Source organism: Nannospalax galili, unplaced genomic scaffold (genome assembly GCF_000622305.1).
Source record: "Nannospalax galili isolate Female #2095 unplaced genomic scaffold, S.galili_v1.0 scaffold842, whole genome shotgun sequence".
NCBI classification, from domain to species: Eukaryota; Metazoa; Chordata; class Mammalia; order Rodentia; family Spalacidae; genus Nannospalax; species Nannospalax galili.
Genome location: NW_008349291.1, coordinates 558,023 through 571,297, shown reverse-complemented (window position 1 = coordinate 571,297; position 13,275 = coordinate 558,023). Strand labels below are relative to the sequence as shown.

Below are 13,275 nucleotides of genomic sequence, written 5' to 3'. Positions count from 1 at the left end.
ATGATCACCTACACTGTGTCACCTGTAGTACCCCCACAGTGCTTTGACACAAAGTAATTGGAGTGACGTCTACATAGAGAATTGTCTGTTTTTAGGACTTTGGTGTCATTGGGGAAATGGGCAGGTATATTTGAGAGTGCACAAGAAGTAAGGTAGCATTGAGGAATGGAAATCCAGAGCCACAGGGTTCCAGATAGAGGGACTTGCATTGCTCTATGTGAGTTTCTTAGATACAAAGCCCTGAATTCTGAAAACACTGTATTTGCATTAGTTGGAAACAGGTTATACAGTGAAAAATCGTTATTTTATTTTTGAGACAGTCTCTCTATTCCAAGCTGGCCTTAAATTTACTATGTAACTAGGATAGGCTTGAACTCCTGATCCCCCTGCCTCTGCCTCCTGAGTGCTGGGATCACGAGTGTATGCCACCATGTCTGCTTTATGTGGCACTAAGGATTGAACCCAGGGTTTGGTGCATGCTAGGCAAGCACTCTACCATCTGAGGTACATCTCCAGCCTGAATTCTGGCTATTTCTACAAGATGGACGAGGAAAGAGGATGGTAAAACAATGAAAAAGAATCCAAAAATGCCCACAGTGCTTTTCTGGTGCTAACAGTCCAATAGTTTCAAAGAGTAATATTTGAGAATTTCATACAATGTACTTTGATCATATTCAGACCTCCACTGTCTCTCCCCCACTTACTGCCATCCTCACTGCATGTCCTCTGTTATTACTCACCTTTTATCAACATCCAAGAAACAGATTAGACCTGAGAAACCGCTTATTGTAATTATTAATGTTATTAATTGTGCAAGTACTGGGGTTCACTGTGATTTTTTTTCCAGATTTTTTAAAAAATTATCTTAAGGGCTGGGTGTGGTGGCACACACCTTTAATCCCAGCACTCAGGAGACAGAGGCAGGTGGATCTCTGTGAGATCAAGTCCAGCCTAGTCTATATATCAAGTTCCAGGCCAACTGGGACTACAGGGAGACCCTGTCTCACCAAAACAAAAAAAATAACCAATTACTAATTTATTAAGTATTAATTTATTCTTTGATAATTTCATAGATGTATGTAATGTATTGTGAGCATATCTATTCCCTATTATCTCCCCCCAACTGTCTCCATACACCACTCAACACATCTCCCTCCCAACTTAATAGCTTTTTAAAAACCTCTGCATCCTATTAGTACTGCCTGTATACAAGTGGGTCATCTACTGGACTCATGGAAAGCCTACTATTGACCACACCCCCCAAAGAAAAACGACTCTCCCTCCCCTAGCTGCTATCATCTGTCAATAACTCCCCAGCTAGGGGTGGGGCCTCATGAGCCCTTCCCTCCTCCTTGCTGGGATTTTGACTGGCTTAATCTTGTACAGGTCTTGTGCAGGTAACCACAGCTGTTCATGAGTGCAACAGTCATGACATGTCCAAAAAACAGCATTTCACAGCACTCCTCCCCACCCCGCCTCCCGCTCTCAAATTCTTTCTGCCCCCTCTTCTGCAATGTTTTCTGAGCTTTGGTAGAGGAGTGGGTTGATAATGATGCCTCATTTACAAAAGAAAAAAATGTAAGACATAAGTAAAAACCAAGAGTGCTTTGGTTGGTATCTCTTTGCAGGCTGAGACACTGTTCTTTGACCTCAGCCTGCTGTCAGGACATGATCTCTGCTCTCAAGAACAATAAGAGTCTGATAAGTCTGGACCTGAGTCTCAACAGCCTGAGGAATGATGGGATAATCCTGCTCTGTGAATCTATGGTAGAGACGGACTGTAACTTGTTGATTCTGGAGTAAGTCTCCCTAGTTTCCTCTTCTAAAGCTACGACCTAACGTTCTCTCAGTGTAGAATATGGGAGAGGATATTTACAGTTCTGGGTGATTCCTTCCGTTTAGTTGGATGTCTCAAAGTTTCAGAACAGTAGTTCTCAAAATACAGTCTTCAGATAGAAGTATTTCCATCTGGGAAGTGGTTAGAGATGCATGTTCTCATGGTGACCCAGCATGGGCAACAACTCAGGAAAGCCACATCCCGAGAGCCCCTTGCACAACTTGTAGCAACGCCAGCAAAAAATTCTCTACCCAAGGATTGTTACTGCTTATGTAACCTTGAAGGGAACTTGAGACTCTCATAAGTTACAAGAGTCCTGATCTTGTAAGTTTCAAGGACTTCCTAAGTCTGTGAACCTCCTTTCTTCCCCCCCTCGCCCTTTAAGGGACTACTTCAATCCAGAGGAAATAGCCACAGACTCCTCTTATAGTCTGGCATTGTATTTACAACACACAGCATTTTTCTTTTTTGTATATTTTTACTGAATTTTGTGTATTTCATACACAACATCTTACTCATCTTTATACCCTCTTACCCATGAGTACCCTCCCATAGTCCTCCGACTGGATTTCATACATTCTCTCATTTATGTTAAGGCACATCGAGTCCAGTTAGTATCCCCTGACATCCCTCTGTGCAAGGTCATGCACTGAGGGCTAGTTAGCGTAGCTAAAGTCACTCCCTTAAAGATCAGCTCCTCTTCACTCAGTAGTGATCAGCTGCCCAATAGTTCTTTGGCTAAGATTGGAGCTTGTTACCCAATTCCACAGTTCCATGCTGGGATTTTGTCTGGTTAAGTTTGCATGGATCTTGTGCATGCTGTCACCATTACTATAAGTTCATAAGAGCAAGGTCCCAGGAGCCTACAGGACTCCATTTCCATATGGTCATGCACCTCCTCCCTTGGCTCTTAGAATCTTTCTTCCCCCTCTTCCACGATGGTCCCTGAGCCCTGGGTTCATTGCCCTCTGTTGTATGAAGGAGCTTCAATGATGAGAGTTGAGAGATGCATTGGTATTCTCTTTACCCCCTGTCCCACTATGTTCTGTGAGTCATTTTTCTGTGGGGCCAGGGTTGTTTCTGTACCCATCTCTCATGTTTTGCCAGGAATGCCAAAAACTTTTTAAAAAGAAAAAGAGAAACAACTTTATGAGACAGGGTCTCACAAAGTCCAGGATGGCCTCAAATTCACTATGTAGCTAAAGATGACCTTGAACTCCTGATCCTCCTGCCTCCACCACCTCAGTGTCAGCATGGCAAGTGTATACCACCATGCTCAATTTTATGAGTATTGGGGCCAATAACTTCTTCTAAAAGAGCTAGAGTACACAGTACATTCAGATCACGACAGCATTCTGTGTGAATATGCTGTTAGCCCTCTACAACCACGGATTCAACCTTCATTGCACTAAATATAGGCTGAAAATATTCAGGGAAAAATTGCATTGTACTAAACATGTACTGACTTTTAAAATTCTTAATTTGTTCTTTGAGACTTTCATACATATATACAATGTATTTTTTGCCGTATCTACCCTCCACTCTGTTCACCAACTTCTCCAGGATATTCCCCACCATGGCCCCTCCCAACCTCATATCCTTTTTTGAAAATTACCCATTGAGTTCAGTTAGTGCTGCCCATATGTAAATGGATGTGGGACCATCCAACGGGGTATGGACACTCTATTAGAGCCCACACCACCCCTGATGAATACCCTGGATGAACCCCAGCAGCCAGCAGCTGCTGATAGGTCCTCAGCTAAGAGTAGGGTTTTGGGACCCCCTCACCATCCATGCTGGGATTGTGATTGGCTTGGTCTTGTGCAGGTGACCACAGCACTGTTCTCTGTGAGTGCAACTACTATCATGTCCGGAAGACATTGTTTCGTGGCTGTACTGACGTTTTTCTTGTCATTCTTTTCCCTAAAGAATGCAGTATCAAAACTACGAGGCTGAGCCAGGCGTGGTGGTCACACCTTTCATCCCAGCTCTTGGGAGGCAGAGATGGGTGGATCTCTGTGAGCTTGAGGCCAGCCTGGTCTACATAGCAAACCCAAGGCCAGCTGTGGCAACAGGGAGACCCTGTCTCAAAAAATAAACAAACAAGTAAACAAAAACTATGGGGGCTGGAGAAATGGCTCAGTGGTTAACATGTACTGCTCTTGCAGAAGGCATGAATTCAGTTCCCAGTACCCACATCAGGCAGCTGTGAGGGGTAACCCCAGCTCCAGGAGACCTGACACTGTCTACTGGCCTCCAAAGGCAGCTGAATTCATGTACACACACACACACACACACACACACAAGTATACACACACACACGCACATAATTAAAAATACAATATTTTTAAAACCTATTCACAGATTTGGGGAGATGGCGGAGCAGGTAAAATGCTTACTATGCAAACATAAGGACCTGAGTTTGATCCAAAGTGTATAAAAAGTCAAACACGTGGGAAGGCAAAGACAGGCAGATCCCCGGAGTTCACTGGCCAATCTACCTAGCCTAATACTCAAGTTCCAGGCCAATGAAGGACCCTGTCTCAAAAAGCAAGATAAACACTGCCTGAGGAGTCATGACACCCAAGGTAGATCTCTGGTCTCCATGAACACACACACACACGTACATACACACCCCCATACATATATACACATATACACAAATATGCATACATAGACACACATAGACACATATACACAAATATGCATACATAGACACACAAACAGACACATATACACATATGCATACATACACATATAGACAGACACACATACAAACACACACATAAACATATGCATATACACATATATACATATCCATATGCACATCCAAACATAGACACACATACACATGCACACACACACATATATGTGTACACACAGACACAGACACATACATACACATATATACACAAGTATACATGCACACATATACACACAGCCCCTTTTACGGAAGAGCCTTGAGCACTTAACTCCAAAGAAGGCCCTTGAGTCCATCCCTGCGAACACTAAGGGACCATTGTAGCTCTCCGGTCACTCCCTTACTTCCCACCCTGCACCTGCGGGTTTCGAGAACCCAGGAGTGACATGACATGTCATGACATGACATGTTCTGACATATGTCCCCTGTTATACTGGCACACAGGTAGCGTAAACAAAAGAACTTTTGGGACAGGCTCTCACACATCCTATACTGGCCTTGAACTCCCTGCGTAGCCAAGGATGACCTTAAATTCCTGGTCCTCCTGCCACCACCACCTGGGTGCTAGAATAGCAAGTGAGCACCACCACACCTGCTTTGTGTGGAGCTAGGGATTAAAACCAGGGCATCCTGAATGCTGTCAAGCACTCTGCTAAGTCAGTTATGTCCCCAACACCCCCCCCAATTTAATGAATTTAGATAAGTAGTTATAATAGATTTTTGAAAGATACACAATAGATTTAATTTCTTAGAGTGAAAAGCTCCATTCCCTACTCTTTATTTTAGTGTGTGTGGTACATGTGTGTGTGTGTGTGTGTGTGTGTGTGTGTGTGTGCCCATGGAGGCCATCAGGTGTCTTCATCTATCACCATCTGCCTTTATTTTAAAGATTCATGCATATGTGTGTCTGTGTGTATATGCACATATGGAGGTGGAGGCCAGAAGGGGACGTCAGATCCACTTTCTCTGGAGTTATACATGATTGTGAGCCACACGATTTTGGTACTAGGAGCCGAACTCTAACCACAGACCATCTCTTCAGCTCCTCCACCTTTTGGGTTCTTTGACAAGGTCTCTCACCAAACCAAAGCTTGCAGTTTCAGTTAAGCTAGCTGGCCAGCAAGCTCCCAGGATTCACCTGTCTTCACCCTTACCCCAGCACTGGGGTCATGGACTTGTGCGGCCATGCTTGCTTTATCCATGGGTGCTGGTCTTGAACTCGGGTCTGTGTGTTCTCACAGCAAGCACTCTCACCACTGAGCCATCTTGCTAACCCCTCATTGCCTATTCTTGAAAAGCACTGGCTGCTGCCTGGCAGGGACTTGGAAGGTGCTTCAGTGTGTGTGACCTGGGGCACATATGAGATGGGCCATCAGAGGGGCCTGGTGGAACTGGTGACGTCCCTTCTGTCTGTTTCTGTCCCACAGGCTGGAGCAGTGCATGTTCACCTCCATCAGCTGCCAGGCTCTGAGTTCCATGCTCTGCAGGTACAAGAAGCTGAGATACCTGGACCTGAGCAACAATGACATCGAACTCCAAGGCATACTGACCTTGAGTCGGCCCTTCCTGAGCCAATGGGCAGTAAACAAGGTCATTCTGTAAGTCCTGAGAGGAAACAGTGATCCTCGCCTCATTAGAGTACTGGAAACTCAGAGTAGGGACAGCAAACAGTTTGTTTTTCAACCTTGCAAACTCTGGCATCAGCTTAGAGAAAAGGCAAAGATGGCCAGCATGCCGATTTGGCATGCAGCAATGGCCTTTATGGCCCTGGATTGCATTTTCCTGCCGCTGAGTGCCTCGCTGGCTGAGTTCTCTCTGGAGGTACAACCTCCCAGTGTCTAGCATTGCTCCCTCCCCAGAGTCCTCATCCTAGGGCTCAGGGTGAAAAGACTTCTCTAATGTATATCCTGGGGCTAGAGACCATCTCCTCTTCTGACCAGTGCGCTCAGTCACAGAGCAGACTGTACCTTCAAGCCCAGGATGAACTGAGAGAACCTGGACAAGCAAGCTCCACCAGCTGGAGAAGGCATGCACATACACATACATATACACACAGACACAGTACACATGAACACACATGCATATACACATACATATGCATGCATATACACACATACATACACAGTACACATGAACACACGCATACATACATATGCATACATATACACACAAGTATACATACACAGTACATGTAAACACACATGCATGCACACACATACACACAAACATATACATAAACACATGAACACATGCATTCACAAACACATACATACATACACAGTACACATGAACACACATATACATATGCATATATATACACAAACATGTATATGCATACATATACACAAACATACATAGTACACATGAACACACAAGTGCACACATGCACATGCATACATATACACACAAACATATAGAGTATATGCAAACATACAACAGTACATATGAACATACACATGCACACACATAATATATACACACATATACACACAGACACACATAAACATGCATGCATATACATAGATACACAAACACATACATTTATAAACAATACACATAGACATATGCACACACAGACACACGTATACATATATATGCATAGACACACACACAAACACACATAGACATAAACACAAACATATAGACAGACATACACAGAGGCACACATACATATACACATACAAACATACACAGACACACACACATACACACAGAGACACACACATACACACACATAGACACCTATACAAACATATAGACACACACACATACACACAGAGACACACACATACACACACATAGACACCTATACAAACATATAGACACATACACATAGACACACATGCATACACACATACAAACACATAGACACCTATACAAACATATAGACACACATACACATAGACACACATGCATACACACAAACACACAAACATACATAGGTACACACACATACACTGGCACAAACACGTAGCGTGCGTCCCTCATGAGCTCTAAACGCATCTCATACTGACGATGGACAGGGTTCCCTTTCCACAGTCCTCACTGGGCTTCTCAGGCACAAACCCAACTCCAGGACAGCCCCTGGTGGAAAGACGCACTCTCCCGGGCAGCTGGCAGCCTGTCTGGTTCCTGGGGCCTCAGCACCCTCCCCACCACCACTCAGACCAGCCTCCTGTCTAACGGTCTGTGCTCTTCTGCCTGACAGTTTTTCCCTTTTCCTTTGTTATTGTGCTGGGTTTTGTTGGCTTTCTGTTTCTGTCATTTTGTTTTTGTTTCTTTTGTTTCTATGTATCCTGGGCTATCTTCAAACTTGACCTCCTCCTGCCTTAGTCCCCTGAGCACCAGGATTACAGGTATGTACCCCCATGTCTGGCTGCTTCCTTCTTTTCACATCGTAACTGAGCTGTGTGGCTGTGACTAACCCAGTCTGCCTTTGTGCCTCAGCTTCCCTGTCTGTAAGACTCGGGTGGACTCTTCACGCAAGCTCAGGATGGGCACTCAAGGCACTGAGCACTCTCACGCTGTCATGCAGGAGTGGATTCTGGGTGCAGGAATCATTGTGTTTGGTACATTCATTGTCCTCTCCTGCATAGCAAATGATGTCAGCAGGTGCTGACCTAAAACAGCAAGTGCTCATTGTCTCCGAATAGTTGGTCAGACCTACAAGACAGGCTTACCTGGATGGTTCCAGATCATGGTCTCCCACCAGGTCCCGGTGGGGCTGTAGCTGAGGTATGGGGGGACTCTTGAACCTGCTGCTCGCTCAGGTCCCCCTGACCAGAGCTACCATTGCTCTTCATAAGGTTGCTCAGGACTGTAGCTGGTTTCCTCCAGAACACAAGACAGAGAAATACGGGGTTACCTACATAAGCATGGTACCTTTGTTTTACTCTGGTAGAGAGAGAGAGAGAGAGAGAGAGAGAGAGAGAGAGAGAAACACAGAGACAGACACAGAGACACACAGAGAGATGGACAGAGACAGAGACAGGCAGAAAGATGGGTAGAGATATAGAAAGAGGTGGACAGAGACAGATAGAGATGGACAGAGACAGAAGGACAGAAACAGAGAGACAGAGAGACAGAAACAGAGAGAGAGATGGACAGAGACAGATGGACAGAAACAGAGAGAGATATGGACAGAGACAGATGGACAGAAACAGAGAAAGATGGACAGAGATGGATAGAGACAGAGATAGAAACAGACAGACATAGAGGGATGGACAGAGAGAGACACACAGAGATGGATAGAGATATAGAGAGAGGTGGATAGAGACAGATACAGAGAGAGACAAATGCACAGAAGGATACACATGCAGAGACCCAGAGACACAGACCCAACAAGACACATGGAGACAGAGATACAAAGACAGAGAGAGACACAGAGACACACAGACATGCATAGAGGCTCAGAGACACAGACAGGTACAGGGATGTGCCCAGGGACATAGATATGCAGAAAGACAAAAACATAGAATGTCAGAGATAAACAGCGGTACAGAGATACAGAGAGACACATGGAGAGACAGAGGCACGCAAAGAGAGACACCCAAACCCACAGAGGCAGAGATGTACAAATACGCATTCGGAGACACAGAGACAGAGATGAGGGACAAGCATAGGGATACACGAACACAGAGAGACACAGACATGCAGAGAGACACACAGCTATCCAGACAGCTAGACACAGACACCCAGACTGAGATGGAGTGACAGGTATACAGAGTCAGAGAGACAGAGACATAGAGACACACAGAGACAGGAAGCCAGACGACGCAACTGACTATTTTTTTGGTCTTTTTGAGACAGGGTCTCCCTGTATCCCCAGCTGGCCTAGAACTCGCTATGTGGACCAGGCTGGCCTCGAGTTCATAGAGATCCACCTGCCTCTGCCTCCCGAGTGCCCAGCTCAGACTTTTTATCACTCTGAATGTGCAGTGCATTCACTTGTCTTACTGTACTGATTACTCAGACCAGCCCTGGCTGACCGGGAAGAGGATGGGGAAGACAGGAGCAGGGTCGCTGAGCCATCTGGGAGGCTGACTACCTCGCCCAGGCCCCCACCCAGCTCTTACAAGCTGCTGTTGATCTCTGTCTACTCAGTGGCCCAGGCTGGTCTCCTGGGTGGAGACTTCGTGTCCTATAAGTTCTGTGTACTTTTCTAGGATTGCAAAAGCAACTGATGAATGAGCTAATGAAACTATGTCCTTCACAGGGAGAAGAAAGTGACTGATGAGGTGGACCCATACACTAGACTGATGGGGCCAGATGTGGAAGAGGGCTTTCTGAGGATTGTGCAGAACTGGAACTCTTAGTGCCACAAGCTGCCAGACAAATGCATCTGGTGGCCCTCCTGGCAGATTCCTCCTAATTAAAACTTGGGGAACACTTGGCTGGTCTGCAGGCCCTTCCAAGTCTAGAATGGGGCACATCATAGGGCATGACTTCAAAAACACTTCCTCAAAATTATGGACTGCCACTATGTTCAGATGCAGAGTTGTCACAGAGGTGGAGACAGGGAGGTTAGGAGAGTTGGAAAATACCTGCTTTACCTCCCCGGGTGTTGGGAGACTCTCATTAAATGTGCACACAAATGCAACATGAATGTTCAAGTGTCGTTTACCAGTTGACTGGACATCCATCCTTCAGAAGAAAGAATTCTGTTCCATAACTTATCTGAAAATTTCCATGGAAAATCTCCAAGACAGGTGATGGCATGGTGTTTCAGGAAACCATAGAGAGAGAGACATGGACAGATACCGAGAAATACAAAGACAGAGATACAGAACCAGAGAGATACAGGAGAGACACAAAAATAGAGACAGACAGAGAAATATACAGAGACACAGAAACAAAGACAAGTAGAGACAGAGTATCAGAGAAACAGAGACAGAAAGATACACAGACACACAGATGTACAAACAGGAAGACGGAGACATGCATACAGAGACAGGCAGATATGGGAAAGCATGTATGTACACAGAAAAACAAACGGAGAGAGAAAGGTACAGAGACACAAAGAAACATGCAGAGTTGGAGAGATAGACACGGAGAGGAGGACACTGTCACACACACACACACACACACACACACACACACACACAAGCAAAGGTACAGATCTCTGCATACAGAGTATACAAAAATGAGATGTGACTTGTGTGGCTTTCCCTGCGGACACTAGAACAAGTCAGCTCATAGTAAGACACCTGCAGGCCTATGTTTACTGCAGCTAAGCAAGACCCCATTATGGGGCTGCAGAGATGTTCAGTGTTTAAGGGTTTCTGCTCCTCTTAGGACCTTTGACTTATCTTCACATAGATGGAACTGGTAAAAGAAAGGAGCCAGGGTCTCCTCCCAAGCTCATGTGACCCCTGAGGAACAGATCCTCAAATATTGATTTATTTGAGCCAACTGTATGGTCTTAAACACCCAAAAGGAAAGTATAACCAAAGAGTAAAGTCATCAGTATATTTCTTAAAGAGTTCAAGAAAAGTTCATATTTCCAAGGGATTACACTTCCCAGACATTAGGCTTAAGTCTATATAAAAAGTTAGCTAGTTCTCATTGATGATTTTGTTCCTAATCAGAAAGTGCTGCTCAGATGTAAGACTTCAAATCTTGGTCTCCAAAACTCTAGTACCCACCTGTAGCTAAGGGAGACAACCAGCTACTGTTCTAAAATGATAGATAAATTTGTTTTCTCCCTCTACCTAGAAGCCTTTGAGAGGGAACTGACACTGATTCTAACCACTCCAACAGCTATCAAAATACCTGAAAGCCAATCCTGAATCCATCACTCTCGAGTCCATCCTTGTCAGACAAAAGAAAAATGATGAGGAACCCAATAGAAGGATGCTTTGGGAAGCCCTTGTCAAGAAATTCCAGTGGACTCTCATATGAACATTTGAAAATTGCCCTGTTCTGACTTTTTTCTAGTTCCCTGTCTAGAACTTGTAATGCTTATTGCTGTTGCCTTTACTTCTCCTTCACATCTCCTATTCATGATTCAAGGACTTTCTTTTCCCCTTAGAGATAAGAGTTATGCAATTTGAGAGTCTTTTAGAGAGACCCACTGAAGGGGTATTCCAATTGCCTCACCCTGCGTCCCTGTTCAGCATGGAAGAAGCCAGGGCAGTCTGGGTCCCTATTCCCTACTGGTAATTTGGGTAACCCCTTCAGAGGATGGTGTGATAAGAATAGGAGGTAGGAATTGGCTAGGCAGTTTAGGGTAAAAAGACCTCAAAAGTAGCCAGTTTCTTGGCTAAAAGTCAAAATGTCTTTGGGACTCTTAGCAACATACTCTGTTCTAAAGGCCAAAAATGTCAAATATTTGGGAGCTTGTATCTAATCCTTAAAAGATTTTAGGGTTACTTCTTCAGAGGGGGGATGTTAGAGTAGCCAAAAGTCCCATAAAAATAAAGAAGAAAAAAGTCCCTATTTCTCTTGCAAAGGACCCATGTCAGATGACACAGCCACCTGTAACTTCAACTCCAAGGTATCTGACAACTTCTTCTGGACCACAGGCACCTACACACACATGCACAGATCTATAAACATACACACACATACATAATTTAAGAAGTATTTTTTAAAAATTAAAATTGGGGCTAGAGAGATGACTCAGTGGTTAAGAGCACTGACTGCTCTTGCAGAGGACCCAGGTTTGATTCCCAGCACCCACATGGTGGCTAACAACTGTCCATAATTCCAGTTCCAGAGGAATCTGATAGCCTCTTCTGACTTCTGCAGGCATTGCACAACATGGATGCACTTACACACATGTAGGTGATACACTCGTACACATTAAATAAAAATAAAATATTTTTTAAAAAATTTAAATTGTGTTGTGTGGTTCCCACATCCTGTATATTCTGCAATAGATGTTTTTAATTCTTTAAGTTTCATGCACATACAGTGTTAGGCACTTTCAACCCCCGAGCCCTTTCTCATTGCTTTCTTTTCACACGGAACCCCTTGTATTTTCATGAAGAGAAAGAGAGGCTGAGTTTAAGATTGCTTACATGAGCATAAGTGGAAGTTATTCACTGGAACACAGGCAACTTATCAGTGGCTACACCACCAAAGTAAGTGACACTTCTTCCCCAGCTCCCATTAGCTGTCAATAGTCCCTCAGGGAGGGGTGGAACCTCTGGGGCCCCTCTCCCTTCCATGATAAAATGTTGAGGCCTAATCTCGTGCAGGTCCTGTGTGGGTGGCCACAGCTGCCATGAGTTCATGAGTAGTTAGCTATGTCATTCCCAGAACACATCTTTTGGCAAGACACCACCCCATTATTTCCACAGCCCCCTTCCAGGATGTTGCCTGAGCCTTGGAGGGGGTGATATAGATGTCTCATTTAGAGACTGGCACTCCACTCTCCCTCAAGTTTCTGCATTAACCACTACCCAGTTTGGTAAGAGGTTTCTCTGACCAAGGCTGAGCAGCACTAATCTACAGATAGAAACATGAGTATTTAGAAGGCAGTCTGGAGGCTGGAGAGATGGCTCAGGGGTTAAGAGCACTGGCTGCTCTTGCAGAAGACCCAGGTTGAGTTCCCAGCACCCACATGGTGGCTAACATTCATAACTCCAGTTCTAGGGGATCTGATGCCCTCTTCTAACCTCCACAGGCATTGCATGACATGGATACACTTACATACATACAGGCAATATACACATGCACATAAAATAAAAATAAAAAATACTTATAAATAAGTAAAAGAAGACAGATTGGACAC

At 44.6% G+C, this 13,275-nt stretch overlaps 1 protein-coding gene across 1 annotated transcript in view; it reads left to right on the top strand.

Moving 5' to 3' along the window:
• LOC103744840 (NACHT, LRR and PYD domains-containing protein 8) overlaps positions 1 to 10,100 on the top strand; it is a 34,901-nt gene extending 24,801 nt beyond the window's left edge. The window contains exons 8-10 of the mRNA XM_017801537.1: positions 1,629 to 1,799; positions 5,966 to 6,136; positions 9,754 to 10,100. Coding sequence (XP_017657026.1) covers positions 1,629 to 1,799; positions 5,966 to 6,136; positions 9,754 to 9,853 — 442 coding nt within the window. The 3' untranslated portion in view covers positions 9,854 to 10,100. The remainder of the gene's footprint in view (positions 1 to 1,628; positions 1,800 to 5,965; positions 6,137 to 9,753) is intronic.
• The last annotated feature ends 3,175 nt before the right edge of the window (positions 10,101 to 13,275 follow it).